This window comes from Phalacrocorax aristotelis, chromosome 3 (assembly GCF_949628215.1).
Source record: "Phalacrocorax aristotelis chromosome 3, bGulAri2.1, whole genome shotgun sequence".
Taxonomy (NCBI): domain Eukaryota; kingdom Metazoa; phylum Chordata; class Aves; order Suliformes; family Phalacrocoracidae; genus Phalacrocorax; species Phalacrocorax aristotelis.
The window spans coordinates 117879201-117903193 of NC_134278.1; the positions used below are offsets into that span (position 1 = coordinate 117879201).

Sequence of the window (23993 nt, forward strand, 5' to 3'; positions counted from 1 at the left end):
CCTTTGCCATTTTCTACTTTCTGGATTATTTGCAAGTTTATCACCCCTTTAAAGATCTCACAAGGGGTTGATAATATGGCAATATTGGATGGTGCAAAGACCTTCATAACAAATAAATCCACTAGTTACACTTACAAGAAGTATTTTACTTTTGTGTAAAATATTTTCAGTGATGGCACTTTTTGCTTTTATTCATATGTATTGGGCTTATTGCTGAATCAGGTTTTGGGAAGTCTGTTGTAAAAACAGAAGCTGATATATTGGTGCAGAATTTTTTAACAAAACCAACTCCAAATTGCCTTATTTTTCTGAATTGTTATAAATCACACATACTTGAACAACAACAGAAGTAAAATGGAAGCAAGCACTTGAAGCTTCTGTTTCTCTACAGTTCTAGAAAGCCATTGTCTTTCAGCTTCTTATAGTGGTCTTCCACACACAAAAAATACCTTTTTTTCCTTTTACTAGGTGAAATTTTCTATGGCATTTCTGCCATCACCATCATTTAATTCCAACACCTTCAAAAGTTTCTCAAAATAATTTATTTTTGTAAAATGAATTGAATACATTAAAAAAACCAAGACATTGAAGAAAAGTAATCTAGAGGCACAAACCCCTCAAAATAATTTTAGCAGAAACCAGATTCATGCATTTGTACTGAGAGTAATTTTCTTCTGCTTAAGAAAGATAGATTTCATATTTCTATCCACCTGATATACCTTTAACCTACTTCACGTACGTTTTATTCTGCATTAACATTTAGTGCCACAGAAGTTTGCGTTATTATCCTGTATTTATAGTACTTGAATTATAGAGAGCAAGTTAAAAATACTCAGCCATCAAAACACCTACCTTGTGGGCAGGGTACAGCAGCCATCAGCCGTCAGCCTGACTTGGGTTTCATAGCTATCCAGTGGGCAAACAACTTGTTGAACTGGAGGACATTCGACTGTGCTGCAATCCACACTGAACACTATGGAGGAAGGGGAAAAGATAATTCCTTTTACTCATGCTTTAGAAGCTATTTGCAAATTACATCATCATAAGCAATCAGTTATGCATCAGTCATTTAAGTCAGAAAAGTTATTTAATGAATACATGCTCATTAGGTAACAAAAAGACTTCAATTCTCTTTAAGTTTCACTTCTTAAAATTATCGACTTGGGAAGCAACTGAACATTATTTAGTAAAAAATTTACTGAAGTTAGACATGCAACCTTAAACAATCATTATACCTGTGAATAACATTAGTTACTAGAAATATACTAGATTACTGAGAATATAATTTCCTCACAGCTTTTAAAACAGTAAACAATTGTTTAATTTTTTCCTGATTAAACTCTGTTGAAAGAGTAAAATACCCAGGCTGTAGGAAATAAAAGAAATATTAAAGATACACTATAGATTTAGGCCTGTACATGTAAACTACGTTTTTAAGGATTATTCCATTACGTTGTGTTGTTTATGTATTTATATATGGCAAAAAAAAAAAATGAACTGCAAAATTACCAAATCTATGTGCATTAACAAGATAAAGAATTCCACATAACTAGCAAGAATGACCAATACTTCTTAGAAAGCAACAAGTAAAAAAATTAACCCCCCCAAAAAAACAATAAAAAAACACCCCTCAAAACAACACCAGGCTGAATATATATTTAATCCTATCAGTCATACTCAGGAAAGTTGAAACACATCTTTATCTTACTTGGCCCTAAATTTCCCAGATTAACAAACAATACCAGCTCAGGCATTATCTATTTGCTATTCCTTATCATAATTATACTAAGAAAGGACAGAATAAAACATGGCTTCCTCTTTAAAGAAATAAGCTACCTACTGAGTAGGCAGGATGAACAGAATGTTATCTGACTGAAAATGATGCAGTATGATATCCCTGATTACTGATTAAACTTCACTTCAGTATTGACATTATTATGACTGCTTTACTGCGGCACCAAAGGAGCCCGGCAATGCTACACCACACTTCTCCCAAGAGCCGATACCTTTTAAAGTCCCATATTTTTGTCTTCTGGTCCCACATTTTTCACGCTTGATCCTCAGAGTTACACAGCAATAATAATTCAGTCATAAGACATTAGTCTCAAAATTACAACTACTTAGCTTATTTCATTAAGCATTTAAAAAAAGCACAAGTTCAATGAAACCAGCTTGCAGCTCATCAAGGTTACATTTGCCCTCAAGACCATTAACTTTCAAAGTACATGAGTATGTGAGTATCCTCTGCAGAAGTGATAATCTGCCTTTTTCATGTTATTTGGGAAATGGGGTAATCTACTAAATCAGATGATAATTATCTCCTAAATCAGAGCTACCTGACAAGTTCAAGAAGTTCTCACTGAGAAAGGCACAAATTTAATTAAAGTCCATTTTGTGGAGCAATGCAGAAAGTTACTAAATTTGAATAGAAAGATTCCAGTTACTAATCTTTGACAATGATAATTATCAGATTAACTTTTATGTCTCTCTGTAAACATACAAAGATACTTATTTGCCTTTAAGACAGGAATACTTCATAACATTTCACTTTGAAAAACCCTGGAGTTTTATGTTTCATTTTATTAACAACACATTTGAAGCAGCTCTTCTGTAAGAAATATACATCTAATTCCTCCATTATCACAACAGGCACCAAGAATCATGAGCTCATCAGTAGGGCCCAACACAACCAACACAATTTGCATAATTCTCTTGTGCCAAGTAACCACCAGTGTCCAGTTTCCTGAATTTAAACTAGTAACCTTTCTACCTCCCTGGATTCAAGGCCCCCTCTGCCTCCTCCCCAGGTAAGCAGCCTGGGAAGAAACAACCAACAAGTTCTACCAACAAGCTGCACAGCCATTTCTGTGTCCATCTTTCCATATATTAGTAATGACAATGAAAGAAAAAACCACAAGGAAACTCCCTAATCACATCACCAAGCCTCAGCTAAGGTGCTCTTTCTCCTAAATAGTTCAAATTCTTTCCAGTGGTTATAGTGTGCTACTACATGGCATATTAGCACTGAAAAGCAGCCCAAATAGCCTTTCTTTTTGAATAAAGTAGAAACTTGAGAAAAATTACAAAAAAACCCACTTCAAATCAAGAGCATTCAGATAGAAAATTCTCATGTAATTGAGTAGCTGTAGTTACTCAGTGTGGTTCCTCTGTTTGATTTGATGTACCCATTTTTATTTATTTTATACTCATCTCCTACTCATACCAGAGCGCTCTCCAATTCTTGTAAAGATTAGTAGCTTTTGGTGAACAAAGGGTGCACACCGCGGTTATCCACCAGCCACGGAATTTTATAATCCACACTCATACCCCACCTCAGCCTTGTCTCCAAACTGGAAGATCTTTATTATTACATTATTAGATTAATGATAGAACAGATGAGCTTGGATGGAGCTCAGCTCATCCTGGATGACCAGACGGAGGTCATCTGGTCCAACCCCTCTCCCAAGCCAGGCCACCGTAGATCTTGTTATCCAATGCTGTGTCTAGTTAGCTTTTGAGTATCTCCAAGGATGAAGACTCTACCACCTCTCTGGGCAACCTGTGCTTGGTCACCCTCATGGTGAAAAAGTGTCTCCTGATGTTCAGACAAAGCCTCCATTGTTTCAGTTTGTGCCCGTTGCCTCTGGTCCTACCATTGAGCACCACTGAAAAGAGCCTGGCTCCACCTTTACATCCTCCCTTCAGGCATTTACATGCATGGATGAGATCCCCCCGAGCCTTCCCTCCTCCAGGCTCAAGAGTCCCAGCTCTCCCAGCCTTTCCTCACAGGAGAGAGGTGAAGAGAGATAAGAGATGAAAGATATTTGAAGAGGAAAAAATGTCCCTTTTTTTTTGTTTAAATGGGTTTTTCAAACTAGAAAAAAGTATTGAGCCAAACTTCCAGATAAGCTGAAAATATTTTAAGGTTACAGAACAGTCTATAATCAGATTCTTCATTATTTAAAGAGATGTCTGCTGGATTAGCCATACTACCATCCTAAAAAATAAGACTGGAAACATTTGCCACTGAACTACTAGTTTCGTTTTCACAACTTACTTTGATTGCAATAATTACAAAGCATACTTTTCACGAACAGGTTTATTATAAGCTGTTGTTATATATTTTAATATAAGCTAAAAAAATTAAAATCCTGTCTGAAGAAATTTATTTTTCTCTATCCTAGAAGCTTTAAGCTTTAAATACATTGTTCAACAAATATGTCTTCAAGAACTCATAAACATGTTGCAATTTCCTACCAGCAAAGATGCACCTGATCAGCCCTTGCTTACAAGTCTGCAGAACCTTCTCATGCACTGAATTTGTATACGCTTGCACCTGAGAGCTACCCATCTTTCTGCAAGAATGTAGCAGAAACCCTACAATGGTTGCAGACCCTGACATAACTGCAGTAATGTGCAACCTCTTTTGTAGACTACAAAACTGAAGGTCTTTGATCATGAAACTTAATACCTGGCTGAAGACTTTATAGTAGAAAATGTTAACACATGTACATTAAGTTTCATCTTTACTTATTATGATGGCTTTCCAAGTAATAGAATGTACACTTCAGGGGCAAGATGTGGATGCGGAAGGTAACCTTGCCAGTAAAGATGAAAAGGCTGAGGTACTTAATGCTTTCTTTGACTCAGTCTTTAATAGTCAGACTGGTCATCCTCGGGGTTGTCAGGCCCCGTGCTGGGAGATGGAGATAGTATGCAGAATGAAGTCCCAGTTGTTGAAGAGGTGGCAGCCACTGACCTGCTCCTTCACCGGGATGTTCACAAGTCCATGGGGCGGGATGGGATCCACCTGAGGATACTGAGGGAGCTGGCAGAGGAGCTCGCCAAGCCACTCTCCATCATTTATCAGCAGTCCTGGGCAACCAGGGAGGTCCCAGATGACTGGAAGATAGTGAATGTGATGCCCAGCTACAAGAATGTTCAGAAGGAGGATCTGGGGAACCACAGGCCTGTCAGCCTGACCTCAGTGCTGGGAAAGCTCATGGAGCAGAACATCTTGAATGCTATTACATGGCACATGTGGGACAACCAGAGGGTCAGGCTCAGCCAGCATGGGTTTATGAAAGGGAGGTCCTGCCTTGCTAACCTGGTATCCTTCTATGATAAGGTGACCTACTTAGTGGATGAGGGGAAGGCTGTGGACGTTGTCTGCTTGGACTTTAGTAAGGCCTTTGACACTGTCTCCCACAGCATTCTCCGGGAGAATCTGGCTGCTCACGGCTTGGACAAGTGCACTCTGCGCTGGGTTAAAAACTGGCTGGATGGCTGAGCCCAGAGAGTGGTGGTGAGTGGAAGAATCAAATCCTGTTGGCGGCCAGTCACGAGCGGTGTTCCCCAGGGCTCAGTGTTGGGACAGTCCTGTTCAATATCTTCACTGATGATCTGGATGGGATGAGGGGATTGAGTGCACCCTCAGTAAGTTTGCAGATGACACTGGTGTGGGTGGAAGTGTCGATCTGCTGGAGGGCAGGAAGGCCCTGCAGAGGGACCTGGACGGGCTGGATTGTTGGGCCAGAGCCAAGGGTATGAGATTTAACACGGCCAAGTTCCGCGTCCTGCACTTGGGTCATAACCACCCCATGCAACGCTACAGGCTGGGGGAGGAGTGGCTGGAGAGCTGCCTGGAGGAAACGGACCTGGGGGTGTTGGTCAACAGCTGCCTGAACATGAGCCAGCAGTGTGTTCAGGTGGCCGAGAAGGCCAACGGCATCCTGGCTTGTATCAGGAATAGTGTGGCCAGCAGGAGCAGGGAGGTGATCATGCCCCTGTACTCAGCAGTGGTGAGGCCGCACCTCGAGTACTGTGTTCAGTTTTGGGCCCCTCACTACAAGAAGGACATTGAGGTGCTGGAGCGTGTCCAGAGAAGGGCAACGAAGCTGGTGAAGGGTCTGGAGCACAAGTCTTACAAGGAGCGGCTAAGGGAGCTGGGGGTGTTTAGTCTGGAGAAGAGGAGGCTGAGGGGAGACCTTATCACTCTCTACAACTACCTGAAAGGAGGTTGTAGCGAGGCAGGGGTCGGTCTCTTCTCCCGAGTAACAAGCGAAAGGACGAGAGGAAATGGCCTCAAGCTGCGCCAGGGGAAGTTTAGGAAAAACTTCTTCACCAGAAGGGTTGTCAGGCACTGGAACAGGCTGCCCAGGGAGGTGGTGGAGTCTCCATCCCTGGAGGTATTTAAAAGAAGGGTGGACGTGGGCTTGAGTATATGGCTTAGTGGTGGACTTGGCAGTGATAGGTTAGTGTTTGGACTCGATGATCTTAAGGGTCTTTTCCAACCTTAACAATTCTATGATTCTATGATCTAAATAGCTACCTATGCATCTAAAAGGTCCAGGATCAAGTCAGTATTTGCATCTCTGATGCAATAAGGTGGCTCTGCACAAGACAGACTTGCTATTTTTCCAGAAGGCACAGCTTTCTGGGGGTCCGGTACAGATAACTAACAGTAACATTCTCTTTACAGTTGTGTTTAAACCAAGATTTGGTACCAGAAAAAACATGCCTCCATTTCAGTAAGAGTAATTTTTGTGCCACGCAGGGTTGCTGGAGAAGGTGAGTGAATGAAAGCTCTGCCAGAAAGACTGCTACGAGAATAGCAAGTGAGCATTCATTTCAACAGAAGTTCTGTGTAGCATGACAGACATTTCCCAACACCTAATAGATGATACTCCTCACCTCACCATATACAACAAAGTTATCAATAAAGGTACAAGAAACATCTCTTGGATAACTGCCAAAGTAAGCTATTTACCTTTCCTTATTCCGAAGTGGCAGCTAGAGTTCCTATCATAACTTCAGCAAAATACCTTTTAGATTAGCTTTTTAACTCCATCTTTAAACAAAGATGATTTTAGAAAAAAAACACTGCTCAGTGTTTTAACTTCTTAGCAAAAGAGGCACAAACACCCCCACAAATCTTGATTCAGGTTATTTATATTTTTACTGTTAACACATTATGCAGCTCTATTTGAGAGACTGTTCAAACTATCTTTAAGAAAAAAAACCAAACTACAACCTTATTTTGAGAATGCTTTTTAAGAACTGTAACTCTGAGCTTAAAACTAAATTCAGTACTCATTCAGTAAATTCACCACTCATGAATGGGCAGTTATACACAGCCGGTAGGAAAAAAGCAGGTTGTTTATGGCACCAGACCACTGTTATCTCACCTCTGAGCTTAGGAACTGCAGCAAAACAAGAAGGACACAACATACCTGTAGGTACCACAGTACCTGCCTACTCAGGTACTACAACTGTGGTGAGATGCTTGTTGGAGAAACAGGTAAGAACATTTCAGACAAATTAATCTGGAGGTTAATAGACAGGTATGTCTAACTTACTAAGTTTCTTCACTGTTAATTTTAACTGAATGTCAATGCCTTTAACCATTATATTCCTAAAGCAAGAGAAGATGACGAAGTGCATCTCAAAATGAAAGATTCTATTTTTATTCTAGCATTTAGTCTTAAGAAAAGACTTCCTATTTTCCTTTTAGTAACTCCATTGCCAGTCACTATATTTGAACATATGCAGTTCTCAGCAGAAGACTCCAAACTCAAATGCCACTGTAAACTGGAGAGCAGTGACATCTTATTTAAGGAACAGAAACAAACACAGTTTATGCTTTAATTGCACAAACACTTAATGGCATAAGGCAGCACTGCTATCCTAGGAAGCAGCCCTCCCAGCTTCTGGGAATTTGTTTCTACCAGAAAGACCTAGCTGGTGCAAAACCCCTACGGAGGCTGGTTAAGACGACACGGAGGCGCAGGAAGAGCGTTCTGGTGGCAGCACTCACAGAACTGAAGTTTTTAGGTCTGTGGCAAAGCATGGAAAACCATTTTCTCTGTTCGACATGTAAAATCCATAGACATGCTGACAGTGCAGCAAAACTAGTGACATTGGCCCCATAAGAAACTCTGCATGAATATTTATCTACCAGGCCTTATACTGTCCCTTGTCCCATTTGTGTGGTTTTTTGTTTTTTGTTTTTTGTTTTTTTTTTCTCTTCCAGCAATATGGCATTAAGAACAGAGGAAAAACATGAAACAGAGCACTGCTAGTTCAGTTCCTCTCTGACAATTCTTCAGGACAAAGTCAAACTCTGAAGACACAAGGTTTATTACCAGGCTCACCATGGGCTGAATAAACATTCCTGTCATGTAACGAGCATTATCTGACTTTACTTTATGACCACTATTTCAGCAAATCTGCACAGATAAGTCACATAGTGTTCATACATATATACAAACAGTTATATGCTATGACATATACAGTAATACATGTACAGACAGAGAATGAATGGCATAAAACAGTGCAGGAGAGGCAGGATGGACTAGATTACCTCCAGAGTCATCCAGTCTTCCAACCTAAATTATTCTATAACTCTGTAAGCCTATGAATATACAGTCCCAGTAGAAGATACTGCATTGCCTACTCTTACACAAAGAAATTTATTTAAAACCAGAGATAGGACAGTAGTGAACATGATGGAACAATTAAGATGGGAAAAGACAGCAAGGTTTACGTTGACTTGCAAATTTAAAAATAAAATCCCTAAACTTTCTACAGGAAAGGAAACATTAAAAAGATTTCAGTATTTGTTTAGTCTATAATTTTCTTCATGTATCAAAATACAGATTATACTGTCTATACAAATATAGTTTCTACTCTTTAAGAAGAAGGTTTCTCTGAAAACTGATAAAAGTTCAGATTTGCAAAGATTTGCCATCAAAAAAAATGAAAAAGCCTTCTGTGGTACACAATTTGTAGTCTAAGAGTTGTTAACTTCACCTGTTCCCTTCCCTGTCTTCCAGTCTTGTGTTGGCTTGTTTCTCCTTTGCGATCTTCCCACTATGTCAAACAGCAAATGAAAAATGTGTAGACGGAAGTTATAAAAGTCAACTTGGACAGCCACTGAAGTCTGACTTGACAAAAATCAGGCTATGTAGCAACTAGTAATTCCATATTAATAGCACTCCCTTTTTTTCCCTAAAGCCAAGGCACTGCAACAAGGTGGGGCTCCGCTTACCCTGTAGTTTGTAGTTTAGCCATTACATCTTTCATCACCTGTCACTGCTGGGATGTACAAGAGTACCTTAGCCACTGCCAAAGAAACACACCATCATCTCCAAAGGTAGGGGAGAACTCCCTTGCCTTCCCTTAGCCTCTCTCTATTTCTAAGCCCCATTGCAAAGCCTATGCTTCCCTTAAATTCCATTAGCCTCCTTCCTCAATCTTTTCTAAGCCTCTGCTCTTCTACCCCCCTAACATGCATCTTTATTTTTCCAGTCCCACGTACCTTCACCTCTTAACTCCCTACAACAAAAAATGCCAACTACTTCAGAAAACAATACACACACAGTTACATAAATCCACTAATGCAATAAATAGTCACATACTCAGATTGAAGATTGTGTAATACTAACAAGCTGAAAACAAACTCCAAGAAGTAAGCTACAAAGGCAAGTTTGCAAACTACAAGATGGGAATGCAAGTAACAGTCAGGAGGACATGATCAGAGCTAACATTTATTTTGAGAAATAAAGAAATAATCCAAAGTCAGCAAGACAAAATTCAGTAAAGGCATATTTGAAGCATATATTGGAAGAACCAAAATGTACATATACTGTGGTTCTGTAGCAGTCACCTACAGAAAGATCTTGGGATCACAGCATTTCACAAACTAAATACAACTCTTGCAAAGGAGTCAGCTCTTATTTAGAATTCTGCATGAAAGGCAGAAAGTAATCATTCTACAGTATTAAGTGCTGATTAACTTACCCACAATAGCAGTCTGCTTTTAGATACCACATTTTAAGAGACACGTGGGTAAACTTAAGAAAACTTAGAGGGGCCACATAAGGAAGGAGTCCAAGGAAACTACGCTAAAAGAAGTTACAGCTAATTCTAGATGAAGGAAGATTAAGGTTGACAAAATACTCCAGAGCAAAAATATTTCTAAAGACTTGTTCACTAACTACTTGGGACAGAGAAAGAAAAAGTTTGCTTAAGTTTCCACACAGGCAGATTTGCACTAAATATTAGGAAAAACACAGAGAGAAGCACTAGAAGATACAAAAACTGCACAACCTTCTTCAGTGAAGGATTTCAGAAAAACTTAAACAAGCATAGGAAAGGCATAGCTTAAGCACACTCAAACCTGTTTGCATATAGTATTTTGGATTATACAATTTTATATGCCTACTTTCATCCCTCTATTCTTATTATTCATCTTTACCAAAGCCTGGATCAAAAAAAAAAAGTGAATTACATCTTCCACTTCACCAAGAATAATAAATCACAGGAAAGGGTGATTCATGTTCTCATGAAATGGAAAGTGGGTAAGTACTAAAAATGTGAAGTCTTTCACTATGTTCCTCCAAAATCCTTTTGCTCTCCGGTTTTGAAGGGTCATCACTTTGTAATCTAGAGAAATCTTAAGACAGAAAACTTAATTCCCTGTCCATGCACAATATATTCCTACTATGAAAAACCTTTGTATAATCTAACCAGTATGTGAAGTATGTCACTTCCAATAGTAGCATCCACAGAAATGCAATATTCTCACTAGGCTGTTTTTCTCTTGCTGCTCAGTTTAAATTAATGTCTGAAGGAAAAAATTTATCATAATATTTTTTTTTCAATTATTACTCACATAAAATAATTTTAATTTTGAAGAATCAGAATAATTTAGAGGCTATATAGGCTTTATTAGATGCAGTTCTGTAAGTTATTGTGCTTGTCAGACAGTTAGAAAATACTGATGGAAAAAAATTGTGTCAACTTTTACCTGGTTTGCATTCATAGAGATCACAGCATTCCCCTGGCTTTCCTGATGCCTTAGAAACCAAGATATTCAAATAGCCAGGCTGGCAAACCTTCCTCAGGCAGCCTGCAGGATTACACACACAGCGGCTCGGGAGTGGGCAGCATTCACCAGGAGGAGCATAGCCTTCAATCAAGATGGAATCTTCTGGACAGCGAGGAGAAAACTGAACTTCACAGCGGGCCTTCGAGCAATCTGGTTTCTCTTCTGAAAGGAAAAGAAAAATCAGTGTGCCGTGTCAGTAAAACACTGTACCGAAGGCTGTAAAGATGAGCTCAGATAAAGCTCCCTTTCTTCTGCCTTCCCCAAAACAACAGAAAGAAAAAGAAACTGCTGCTGCTGAACTGATTAGCAAAAATTATGGAATATGCTTAAAAAATAATCTTGGTATTTGCAAGATGACAGGTACCTTAGGAAGTATTTTACAAAAATTCTAATTCGTGCAATGCGCATGACTGCCGCACCCACACAGCTGTGATGCTATACATTTGGCCAAGATATTAAGAAACAACTTTTCATATCATGCACAGCCCTGATGTTCACACCTACACCTTCAGTTTCCTAAGATTTTCCATAATGAGCAACTGATTTTGATTGATTTACTGATTTAATTGATTGATCTGAACTGAGATTTCACATATTCAAAAAGCTAGTTAGAAGTTCAACAGCTCATATATTTGGAGAGTCCATACATTAGCAGAAGAGGATTTTTCCTGTACACACTCCCAATGCTTACATTAAAAGAGGCGTTCCCACGTACTTCAGTGGCTCAAATAGTAAAAGAAGAGGTTTGACTAGCACTGGCTACAGGCACTGGAGGTCTGAGGCACTAGCTGCAGGCACATAGCAATAAGAAAAGGAATATTGAGGAGGCAGGGTCTACAATCTGGTGGGAATGATGACAAGCTGGACAAACACTAAGACAAGAGAAAGAGAATGAAGACATAGAATAAGGTTCTTAGACAACTAGGTAACACTTTTCAAAAACTTGGGAAAGTCAAGATTCCCTGTTCTTAAAAAAAAAAACCAAAAAACCTTAATTCTGGCAAAAGTGTTGTGTCATGCCCTCCAATGACTGGGAAAAATCAGGCCACTCCCATGATCAATTTACTCCATAATGCAAACAGTGGGAAACTTGCTCATATCCAGGAGGGTCTCACTTTGCTCAATATACCTGAGCACTGTTAAAACACAAGTGGATTCAAGACACTCAGAAGAGCAATATTTTTAGGTCAAAAGGACATGGTGACTGAAGTGTTTGGAGGCAATGCGGGGAACCTTCCCAGGTCTGAGCAGAAGAAACCCCCCCAAAAAATAGCAAATCAAGACCTGAATTTATAAACTGTTTGTACCACTCCTTGGTTATTTGCAAGTTTGTAAACTAGATAGTTCCACTACAAGTGTCACTATTACCCCATTGAAATTGACTACTCTGCTTGTCATTAAAGTTAGATGCAGAATAGTAGAAACAAGTAAAAACATCATTAAATTTATTAATCTGATGTTTAAGCTATCACCATTTAAAAAATTAATCGCTAGTGATAATTTCAATGACTGAATATGACATATCAAATATGAGCATCTCTGATAAAGAGCCAAGAATATCTTCTGAGACTTTAGTAACTCCAAAAACAGTGAGTTACTAAAGTTACTGGATATTGCGTTTGGGTTTTTTGAACCAAAATCAACACAGCAAATGTTTCATTCTGCTTCCAAACATATACTGAATGTCAACAGCAGCAATATTTTTTTTCCAGAGGATCATTTTTACACCTAATTTTAGTCTGTTCTTTGGAATTCTAGGTCATATCGAAGAATCAAAGCAGTATTGCTTGCCTACATGCTTGATTTACTAACTATGCTTTAGTTTCATTTAAACTTAGAAGGATATAATAATGCCTAGACATATAAGTGCTTAAAAAATATTAATCTAGGTCTTAGCGTTAGCAATTGCAAAAGGAAATAACGAATATAAAGATTTGCCTCGATTTTAGTTGGCTAATATAGCAAAACAGAATAGAAAAATTTACATGTATTTCCTTCGTGTACAAGTACTTTATATTTTTTCTTACAAGCAACAGACATTACTAACTTAAATGTGATACTAAATAGCATCATAACTCTTTTCTTACAGTTAAACCCCCCACTATTTCCATCTGTCTTTAAAATAGCCTAGGCTAGATACGTACTTTGACTGGAGTTTTAAATAACATGTCTAAGACTTTTTTTTTTTTTTTTAAACCTACCCTTATGTTTAGGTTCTTATCTGCTTTATTAAACACATTGTTCAGTCTGAACATTGCTCGTTACAGAGGTTCAGTACCAAAAGTTGTATAAGTAATAGATAACACACTAGTTTTGGTTTTTCACTGGTGTTCTTTAGTTTATGGGTATAATAAAAGGCTTGACATTTTAGCTTTTAAAATATCTTTTCAACACTGCATGTCGTTCAATCGTGTACAGAGAAGTGATAGAGCAGTAGCAGCCCTTGAAGTTCATGCTCATGATAGACCCTTAAATTCATACTGTTCATTACTTGATCTGCCCTAGCATTACGGATCCACCGATCTTCTGATTTCCAGGACTAACAGATAGTCCCACCCTCATGCACTCCTTCTTGTGAAAAGACTGTGTTATACGTATTTTTAAAAGTTTACCTACTATTTTGACTTGACTGCATTTGCATACCTACACCTATTAATATCAGGGTAAGTGCTTCCTTAAGGACTGTAGTTGACCGATTTAAGCCAACTTTTGGAATCGTTAAGTTTGTCAGAAATGCACGTCAAACTGTTGGGATTCAGACTATTCAGGACTCTAGATATATTTATTTTGAAGACCATTGTGAAGCCTACTGTTGGAGTTGATAAGATCACCTAGCAAAAATATGAAGAAAATAAGGATATGTCACGATCAGCATGTAAGAAGCATCACAAGCAGAAGAAATTTTAAATAGAGAAACATGACATTTTTGTACAAAATGCTCAGTGTTTCATAGTTTTCTTTGATATTCTTTTCCACATTAGAGTTTTGTGCTCAATGTAGTTAACTGTAACAAAATTCAATCGGACTCTACTACTAAGTAAAACCAGCATCGCTTTCAGAGGAAATTGTTTAAACACAAACAACCACCACCTTGCAAAGATATGTTTGCGCTTTAATACCAGATTACGTAACACCAGCAGATATTTAGAGATCAAACTTAAATTCTTTTTAATCCAGTGTCGCTATTACTTTTGTACTTTATAGTGCTGCAAAAACAAAGAAAAACTCCTCCCTACTACCACTTGTGTAAACACTGTGCTTCCAAACTATAATCTCAAAACTGTGTACATGGTAAAACACTCCCTTCACAGTATACAAGTGCAATTGAGCAACAGGAAAATCAAATACATTATCCCAAGTTGGATCAGCCAGCAGACAATCGTCCTTCAGCTTCCCTACTCCAGCCCACAGCAGAGTCAAGGGCAGGTAAAGAAACTTTCTGCAGACTGCGTCATGATTTGGTTTCTGATTTAGATTTGGTTTTCCTTTCATGGAAAGGAGCAAGTGGCTGAAGTGACATGTGACTGACTATTCAAAGTGTTTTCTTGTAGAGTCCCTACTTCATACTTCTGGAAATAATCTTTACCTGAAGCGTGAAAATCCAGCAGTTCCCAGTGTAGCATTACTGTATTTTAGTTAAAACTTTAATCAGCTAGCACCACACTACTGTAACTGCATCCTGAGCCCACCACTCACTGCCATGTAAGAAGGTGGGAGTCCTATTTTACTGTAGTTCAGTAAAAGCTGATAAGGGCTCCTCTTTTTGATACCAAGCCTAAATAGAAGACATTACTTTTAAGCAACTGGCAAGAAAAGTTTCAAGGTTTTTCTTCTTGTTACCTCAGCAAATGGCAAGCATACCCATCTTTTCTATTCACAGGGATAAAGTTTTGTATATGAGACATATTTCTACAATTTATTGTGCTAAACTTGTTTACCTTTTCATTACTTGCTCAAAGAGGGCATCAAAATTGAATTTGTTTTCAAGATAAATTAGACATTAATACAGCCATAAACATCGCTGCTTTAGCAGGATTCCTGATTTAATTCCATTAAATACAGCTACTTAAGATTTCATCAAACAAGAGCAATTGTTTAATACCTTTTTTCCTTAATTAACAAACAGTTTGGCCCTTACGAAAGGAATGCATAAGAACACGTGTCAGAGCAGATTAAAAATACAACAACAGACTATCACAAAAGACAGAAAGGTAGGGCAATGCAAGCTGCATTCCACAGAAAATGACTATGAAATCACTCATCAGTGATATTTTTGCTACTTCACCTGTTTTATACACCAAAACAGGGACTGTATCAAAAGCAGCTTCTCAACAGACCAAGGTAGCGTCACAACAATAACCTACTGCTCCTCTGTCAAATACACACATACACTATGAAGCACTGACCTGTCTCCCAGACATTGTTTTAAGCCACTGTCTATCATACAAATCAGGATCTTCCTAACCAACATCTTCAAGGTCAAACAAGGTTTTCAGAACTTAAACTCCATTTTATTATCTTAAATATGATAAAAGATAGAGTATAAACAATTACTATGTTTGTACAGAAACGGGAACTTCTTTTTTCAAAGCAGTGTATCAAACCTAAAAAAATTACATTTTTGAGGAAAGGGAGAACTATACATGCGACTTACTATGAAATAAATGACAACAGCAAATATATAAGACACTTATTCCTGAATAAAGAAGCATCTTAACACAAAGATTACATGGCAAGATGATACACGTGCCACATTCTCCTAATGCATAATGTAGATTCCCTTACAAGAACAATTTCATATAACCCTAACTGCATAGAGAAAGACAGTAAAACTATTTGTTAAAGCATGTGTCTAGTTTTGCAACTAAGCTTGTACTCAGGGCACTTTTCATACTAATTAAAATATATTTTTATAAAACACTGTTCTACCTCTACCCTTGAAGCAGCTGATAAGTCTCAATTAATAAGCTGACCATTTTAGCAAGGCAAGAAATTGCTTATACAACTCACCAATTAGTTTAATGAAGTGAGGAGTTGCACACACTTTTGCTGTTTGATTTTCACAGAATCAGACAGTTAATGGAAAAAGCATATAAAACTTAATCACATTTCAGTCTCCCCTTTAAAAAAAGACCCATTACCAAGGCGAAAAATTACTTGTCAAAGATGCATCCATCAAATTTCTCATAAATTAAGTCTGAACAGATAACCTACAACCCACTAAGAAAAAACTTAAAGGCAACGTTTGCAGCCAACTATGTTCAAAAACCACATCATTTCAAATGACTACACAAAGCACAGAAACTATCGGTTTGCTGGTGAGGTTTCTCTGTGGGACACATTCTCTTTAGAGCCTTTCATCAAACACCACCAAAGCAGGAAGCATTCTGGCATCTCTGACATCTCACCAGCCTGAGCCAACAAAGAATCTCTGCAGAGATAAAGGAAGAGTCTGGATCAATCAAACTTTTACAAACTATCTACTCTGAGCCAGTCAATCTTCAAAAAAATTAAAAAAGGTAGCTGGAAAGATAATGTTTTTAGTAAGTTGAACACAATCCAAACAGGAAAACTGACATTTTGATGAATTCAACATAAAGACTCCTACCCTTGGAATCAAACTTCCCATCTACTGTAAAAGGCAGCCTTACAGACTATTTAATATAAAATTATTCGGTTTACCAGTGACAGTGCTATTTCTAGGTATAAATTAATACAGGTACCAGATTTGCATTTCAAGATGAACTTTACTTTCTGTAAGTCTGAAGGTTCAGGTTTACTTGCTGTTACTTTGCAATTAGCCTGCAAAAAGAACCTGCCATTACCAAGCACATGACAGAGGACACCCTGTAATTACCAAGAATAACTGAACCACCTAAGTTACAACATGCAATTGAACAACAACTGAGTAAGTTACAATGTGCTGTCTGCTTTAATACTAAAACAGGGATCATTCATTTAAAGTGTCAGGATGTCTCAAAAACATGTGTCATTTTCATCTCATTTTCATCTCCGAAGCACACAGGGAAGTTTTAGCATCTCAGAAGTCAAGGCATAACAATATTCAAACTGGCCTTTTGCTGCAACCACAGTATATTCCTTATAAAGTGCATAAGGGGAGGAGAGCAATCTTCAAAGCATACAATAAAAAGAAATCAAGATGTGGATTTGGTTCTTTTGGGTTTTTCTTCTTTGTCAGTAGAAAGAGTCTGTCATAAAGCAACAGCCATAAAGCTAGAACTTTCACAAAGTTTCTCCATATCAAAAGCTACTACGTATTTTTAAAATTATAACTGCCATGACTTTACTAAGTTATTACGGGGAAGCGGAGGTAATGGCAAGGTACTAAAGTCTTTATGTTACAACCAATGTAACCTTACCTTCCTGAAAGGTTTATACAATTCTCAAACTGGCCACAGGTATTTTTATCAAGACAGCCCCTGAATATAGGAAGTCTGGATCTCAGGCGTTCTTTATTTTGTTGAAGTAGATCAGTTGTAACAAAACCCAACCAAACATACACACACCCCCCCATCTTGGTTAGTACCAAAGTAGACTGGAATGGTTCCTGAAGAAGAATTAAAAACTTTGCTTTCACCTCTTTATCAAATTCTTTTCCTTCATTATGTTTGCATGCTCTGCTTTGACACGCAGAGAAAGTATAAGCCAAGTTTTGTTAATGAGAAAAGCAGAACAGTTAAAGCACTGGTTAGCACGGCAAAAGGATCTTAAGGTATAACCTAGTGCAGGAGAAATGGAGAAGAAAAGCCCTGACAGAGGTGGGAGGGTCTTCTCCTCATCCTTCAGGTGAAACGAAACAGATCCATGCTTTCCTGGAAACCTTTTCAGGGAGGGATTTTTATCATTTTATCAAAACTTCATGTGACCAGAGATGCCTTTACTCAGTCACCACAGAAATGAGGACAGAATGTTTTCATCCAAGGAGAAGGTTGAATAGAACTTTCAAAGACTCGGGTCCGAGCGCTTCTGCAGAGATACTTAAACTGTTCTACAGCTGCTCCTTTAAAATACAAGTTTTTAAAATATATACACATATGGATATATACACACACATATGTATCTACACAGAGAACAAGATTTATTTTTCCTGCTAGGTCCCTAAAGAGAATACAGAATAAGAAGCATTTTGAAATCACTAGCTTCATATTTCAGAGCAGTTCAAAACAATATTGTTCATAAAGACGAACATTTTGTATGACTAAGCAAAGTGAGGCACTAAGGTCAGTATACATGCTTTGAAGACACGTGTTGTTCAGCTTTACGTTTTTGTTTCATTGTAAACTGGTTTTGTGACATCTAGGCTAAACTACAGCCACATTTACTGTACAACAGTCTTACAGTAGTCATTGAAACACACTCCAAACAATAGGCATACTGTACTGTTATAGAGTGGCAGGAAGGAAATATTAAAAGGATTAGGGATAAACAAGAAGAAATGATTACTCAGCTGAAGCAGTCAGACAGGGATCGATATCGGAATGCAAAATACCCAAAAGGATTTTCAAGAATCAAAAGGACAGTTATAGTAGATTAAAAAATGAGATTACCTTGCACAAACAAAATGCATGGTACTGTATACGGATGAACTGCTACAAATAAAAAGGAACTAGAGCCTGACCTTTTACCTAGAACTGAACTTTATTTAAAACCCATCAAGTTTTTTAACCAACTTTTGCTTTGCTTTCCAGCATTCTGACACTCTGGATTTTGTGTCCTACACAGTGGCGCAATCTGTCTCACCCATATTATAGCCTAATCTTCTTGTAATATAACAGCACCAGCCTGCGACTAAACTGGGTTAAGAGAGTCACACACAAGAAGACAGTCATAGACTCAAGTTTTACTAAATATGCACTTGATATATATTTTTGCAACATGGTATTCACTACAGATGTCATTTCAAGGACCAAATAACCAGGAACAAGGGTTACGTCACTCAGGACAGCCAGAGCCAAGGGCAATAATCCCATTTGGATAGCAAAGCTATTAGGACATTATAATTCCACTTCTTGAACTTTCTTCTTTTACTGTACTGAAAATATTAAAAAGGGAAGTGGCAATTCAAAACCGAATGCACACTAGAATTGCAATCAAGCCTTACCCCAAACTGTTGTCTACCAAAGAAAGGGTTTTAACAGAATCAATGAGGATTTATCAGATGTCAGACACCCTGCACCTAAATGCAAATACAAGTTCTATGAAACCAGCATTGTTCGTGGCAGTAGTTGCATTGGGGTTCAAACCCCCCAGCTAAAAGCATTTCTCCATTAGCACTAGAAACAGTCCTGTCTAGAAAACTAAAAAGCTAGTTTTCGTTTTCCTCCATTTAAAACCTGCTTTCAACAGATACATATTAACATTTTTTTTATACAAACTAACAGCTTAACACCAAAAAGTTAATCCAAATCTATATTGGATAACATTAGCTTTTTAACAGAACTCTACAGGCAGGGAAGGACATGAGCTCAGCCTGCTGCACAGTGGACAGGGGAGGTGTGCCATCCGAGGGACAGGATCCATTCCCACTGGTAACTGGACTGCTTTCAAACAGCAATAAAGCACCTTTAAACATCATGATTGAAAATCCTTCACAGGTTAGACGGAGAGAGCAGCAGTAAACCTGTAGTCAGGTTTACAGCTGGGTTGCCTCCACTGGAAAATAAAATCAAACCACAAGTGTTTTCAATACTGGTGTGACTGGAATAACATTGTACATTGTTATTTCTTTATGTAAGAGAGCATATCATTCTGAATGAATGATGCTACTCTACTATTGGTCAATCTTTATGTTGGCAAATCAAATGAAATCTCCAAAGAAAGAAAAAGTATGTAAACAGTAATGAGGTGGTCTCAGCTACAGAGACAAGACTTTAAAGAATGCCAAAACATTTTGAAAGTAAACCAAAAAAGAAAACACTACATTCACAACCAGTATAAACTGCATATGATTCAATGGTTCACAAAAATGTATACCAGTAGGAAGTTTACCTCTAGCAGGAAGTATTCTTTATTGCAGTGATATAAACAGCTGCGAACCACAGGTAAGGCTGAATGCATACCAAAATGATGATAAAGCACAAATATTCAGAACAATTCTGCTTAATATAACTTAAGAAAAATATAAGCTAGCTTGACATCTGGAGAATTAATCACAAGTATTCACTGAAGGAAAACTACTGCAACACATACTTTGATGTGACAGGGAGAAAGAAGTTTGAATTTGAGCACGTAACTTATATCCCACAAAGGAATAAACCTCTGGAGGCAGCTCTGGACATAAGTAGCACAGAACTGCATGCTGTACCACACAGCACACCCAAAGTGGTATTCCCAAAACACTGTTCGCTTCCTAATCGAAGACTGAAAACGTAAGCATAACAAGGACCCAAAAAACACATTTACAATAAATACAAACCACAATCAAAATAAGTACATGATTTCACAAAGAAATGAGAATTCTCGTAGGTAAGTAGTTAGCAACTAACATAAAACTTGGAAGAGCCAGAAAAGCAATTATTATCTAGAGCTAGGTTAAAAAACAGAACTGAGGTATAAAAACTAGCTTAGAAGTGAGGGTTTTGATATTCAAAGGGACACAACTTTTTGCTATTACTGAAATTGAATCAAATTCTGTCTGCCCTTCAGTGTTTCAAGTTGATAAAAATAAATCCATGTGCTTTCTTCAGGTTCTTTGATCTCTTCTAATGTTAAAAAAAAACCAAAACAAACAAAACAAAACCAAAAACCCCCACCAAAACACAACCCCAAAAAGCCAAACACAATAAAGTGAGGACTTCAATGCCTTAAGATACTTCTAGCAAGTAAACTCCGCCATTATGCAAACTAGTTTTCCTATCTATTATGTTCAGAGCACCTCTGCATGTTTTGTTAGCATCTTAACCGCATATTTCTTAAATTCGTTGACAAAAACACTCAAGATGCATAACAGCAGAAGAATCAACTGTTCAACATTTCATTCTTTTCTTGTCTTTACTAACCTAAGGTACCACAGTTATCAGAAAGTACAAAGAGAGGTATAGTTTCCTCCTTCTAGGCAAACAGAAGCTGACTACTTCCAGCGGTGAAGGCCAATGCCCAAGCGTTTTGAAACACTTTTATTCTCCAGCTGCTATGGTTCATCTCTCGTAACTTTTCTGGGTTGGCTTCTTAAGTTCTTCTGAATAGCCTCTCTAAATTCAGAATTTAAGTGCTTTCCTGTTACATAATATTTTCCATATTACCAGAGATCATCTTCAATTATTTATTTTGCCTTTTTAATTTAAAAAAACCATATTTGTTAAATTTGTCTCCCTAGAATGGATTTTAATGCCAAGTACTATAATTATTACTCTGTAATTCAATTACCAAACCTGCATCAGCTTACTGAAGAAAATTTCTATGTGTTACTTACAACAAGAGAGAGTTCTAGCTATAATAAGAAATATGACAGCAAAGCAAAAGGGGCCATTATAATTTTGGGTAAAATCTACACTGACATAGTGAATTCTTATGTAAAAAACCCTGGTGCCTGCAATGAAGAGATTCTACATAATTTTACTACATTTCCAATTACAAGACAAAATTGTCAACATGAAAGACTTTACTAAACAGCTCAGTCCTCTAGAAAAAGTAGATCTGGGTTTTTACAAGATTTATTTTTGCAGAGGACTGACACTTAACAAAACTCTAGTTAAGAGCATTTCACTGAATACAAGGATGGAGGATATTTCACATAAAACATCTTTTCTCCAAAGACAAAGTCTTCTAATAAACTGCCACATCTGACACTTAAGATGCAAGTCGCACAAACGAGCAGCATATAAGAAGACTCAGTTGTAAAAGAAGTTAGAGCACTCTGTTCTTTGGTTCTTATACTGGAGGCAATTTCTCATATTCCGTATAAAAATATGGTATATTTTAAATATAACATTCTCTGGATATAGCCTTTCTTGCATTCAAAGAACATGTGCACTAGGAAAAATAAAATTAAATAAAGCATTTAAACACCACACAACTAATTTTGTTAAATTCCAAGTTCCTGCTTGCAATACCTATTTTAAGTCCTAGCTTAGATGGGCTGCTGTTTTTTTCATAACTATCAATCACACAAATACAAAAAGAAAAATATTTATCAGTAAAAACAACATCAAAAGAAAAAGTAGCATATGAAATTTTAATTTTAGTCTTAGGCCTAAACAGTTTGAGAAGACAGCTGTCCAACTGTTTGCACGAAAGTTTGAGAACTGATTAGAAAAATAAACAGAGACAGCTGGAAATCTGGGAATCATCTTACTCTCCCTGCTTCCAAACTACAGTAGGTATCCAAACCAGAAATATCTACACGTTTATATGAAGGAGGAAAAAAAAGTAACACAAGTCACATGCACACATGTATTCATAACCAGCCCCCGAACAGACTAAAGACAACAAGGAACCACAGTACGGGAAAAGCAAACAAGTTGCTCCATTCTGCATCCCTGCCATACAAAATCCAGCCAGATTGCTTTTAACAGAAACTGAGAAACATGCAATATCCACAGTCTTTATTCCTCACGGAGCCACCTAACAGGTAAATAAAATACTCAAAATACACTATATGAATTAAACACAGATTCATGTCCATCATATATTAAATGCTACGAGATATCATCACCCTGTTGCAGCATCCCTATTCTACCTCAAAGCAGCAACATCCCCCAGAGGGAATTAAATATGAAAACTACAAAAAAAAAAAAAGCAGAAAGTCAGAGCTTACACAGCACTGAGCTGCTGCTAACTCTTGTACAAGGATTTTGCTGACTGCAGTAGTCATTAAACTTGGACCCCTTTATTTAAAGCTGGATTCATTCCAATACCTTTTATTATGAACAAAGGTCAGAGTCTGTAAAAAGACCAACAATCCCATGCCAAATATACAAAATTAATCTCTCAATTTCAGAATATCGTTGGCTGCAATGTTCTTTAATTAGATTCACTTTCTGATCTCATTTGAAGCATACAGTTGAGTATTAACTAGCTAGGAAGCTCTTTTCCAAAAGCAGATTAAAGGGGAACGATCTAGATGACTGCAAGTACGGTAATCAGTTTTTCCCCAAGAGGTTTTTTTTTTTAAAGCAGAACTAGCAAATGAGAAGAGTACCACAAATTATCCTGGCTCAGAGATTTATTTTGACTCTTTACCCTGTGCTTTTCTTATTCTTTCTTCTTCATTGTCCTTTCCTCTTAAGTTATCCACTTATTGTTTATGCCTTCTTTAAAGCAAACCCCAAAACTACCTACTCCAGATCTTTTCTAACATTTTGTCTTTCTTACTATACAACTATATTAGTATAATATGCAGCAACATACTTTGTTCGTGTAACAATCTACTTTAATACAAAATATTTTCTCTTGGACACCAAAGAAAAGCATATTGTGGCTTTTTGTACACCAACCTCCATGACACAACTAGAAAAAGAAAAAAACAAGAAATTCAGCTGCAGAAGTATTTGATTAGCATAACTTCTTAGGACAGTTTGATTTAAGCCTTGTTCATCAATTTATGAGCACTAAAACGCAGGTTACATAGCTCTGTGGAACCTCACGCATCCTGACAGAAGTTACTGCCAGGAGACTGCAGGTACGGTTGCACTTTGTAAGTGAAGCGAAGCAAACGAGTATTACTTCCAGTAAGATTTCCACGATGGCACTCCTTGCATAAGTTTGGGATACAGTCACATCCAAAGCCAATTTTAGATCAAATTATGTGCAGGGCATGTCTCAGGAATCTGACACAATCAATGCACGTTAATCCTACACGTAAGTTTGCAGTAAACGTTATTTTACTAGAGTATAAGATTCAGAGACAACACATACCAGTTTACTAATCAACCAGTCAAGTATATGAGATGGCACCTAATCCACAAAAATTATGTTTGCATCTCCAAAACAGGAGAGAGCCACCAGTGATGTACTTGAAGAGCTGACGGACTCCTCATGGAATCGGGACAAACTCTGCAAGTAGGAAGATGACAGGCGCCGTTCTGAATGATAGCCACCCAGCACCCTGAGGAAGGAAGTGGTTCTGTACCCTTTCACATTA

General features: G+C 37.7%; 1 protein-coding gene across 2 annotated transcripts in view; it reads right to left on the reverse strand.

Annotated features, from left to right (window-relative positions):
- Window positions 1-23993, reverse strand: part of CRIM1 (cysteine rich transmembrane BMP regulator 1) — a 194278-nt gene that overhangs the window by 94562 nt on the left and 75723 nt on the right. For both annotated transcript variants that reach the window (XM_075089307.1, XM_075089306.1), the window contains 2 exons: window positions 10811-11053; window positions 853-973 (listed from right to left, as the gene is read on the reverse strand). In XM_075089307.1, coding sequence (XP_074945408.1) covers window positions 853-973; window positions 10811-11053 — 364 coding nt within the window. The remainder of the gene's footprint in view (window positions 1-852; window positions 974-10810; window positions 11054-23993) is intronic.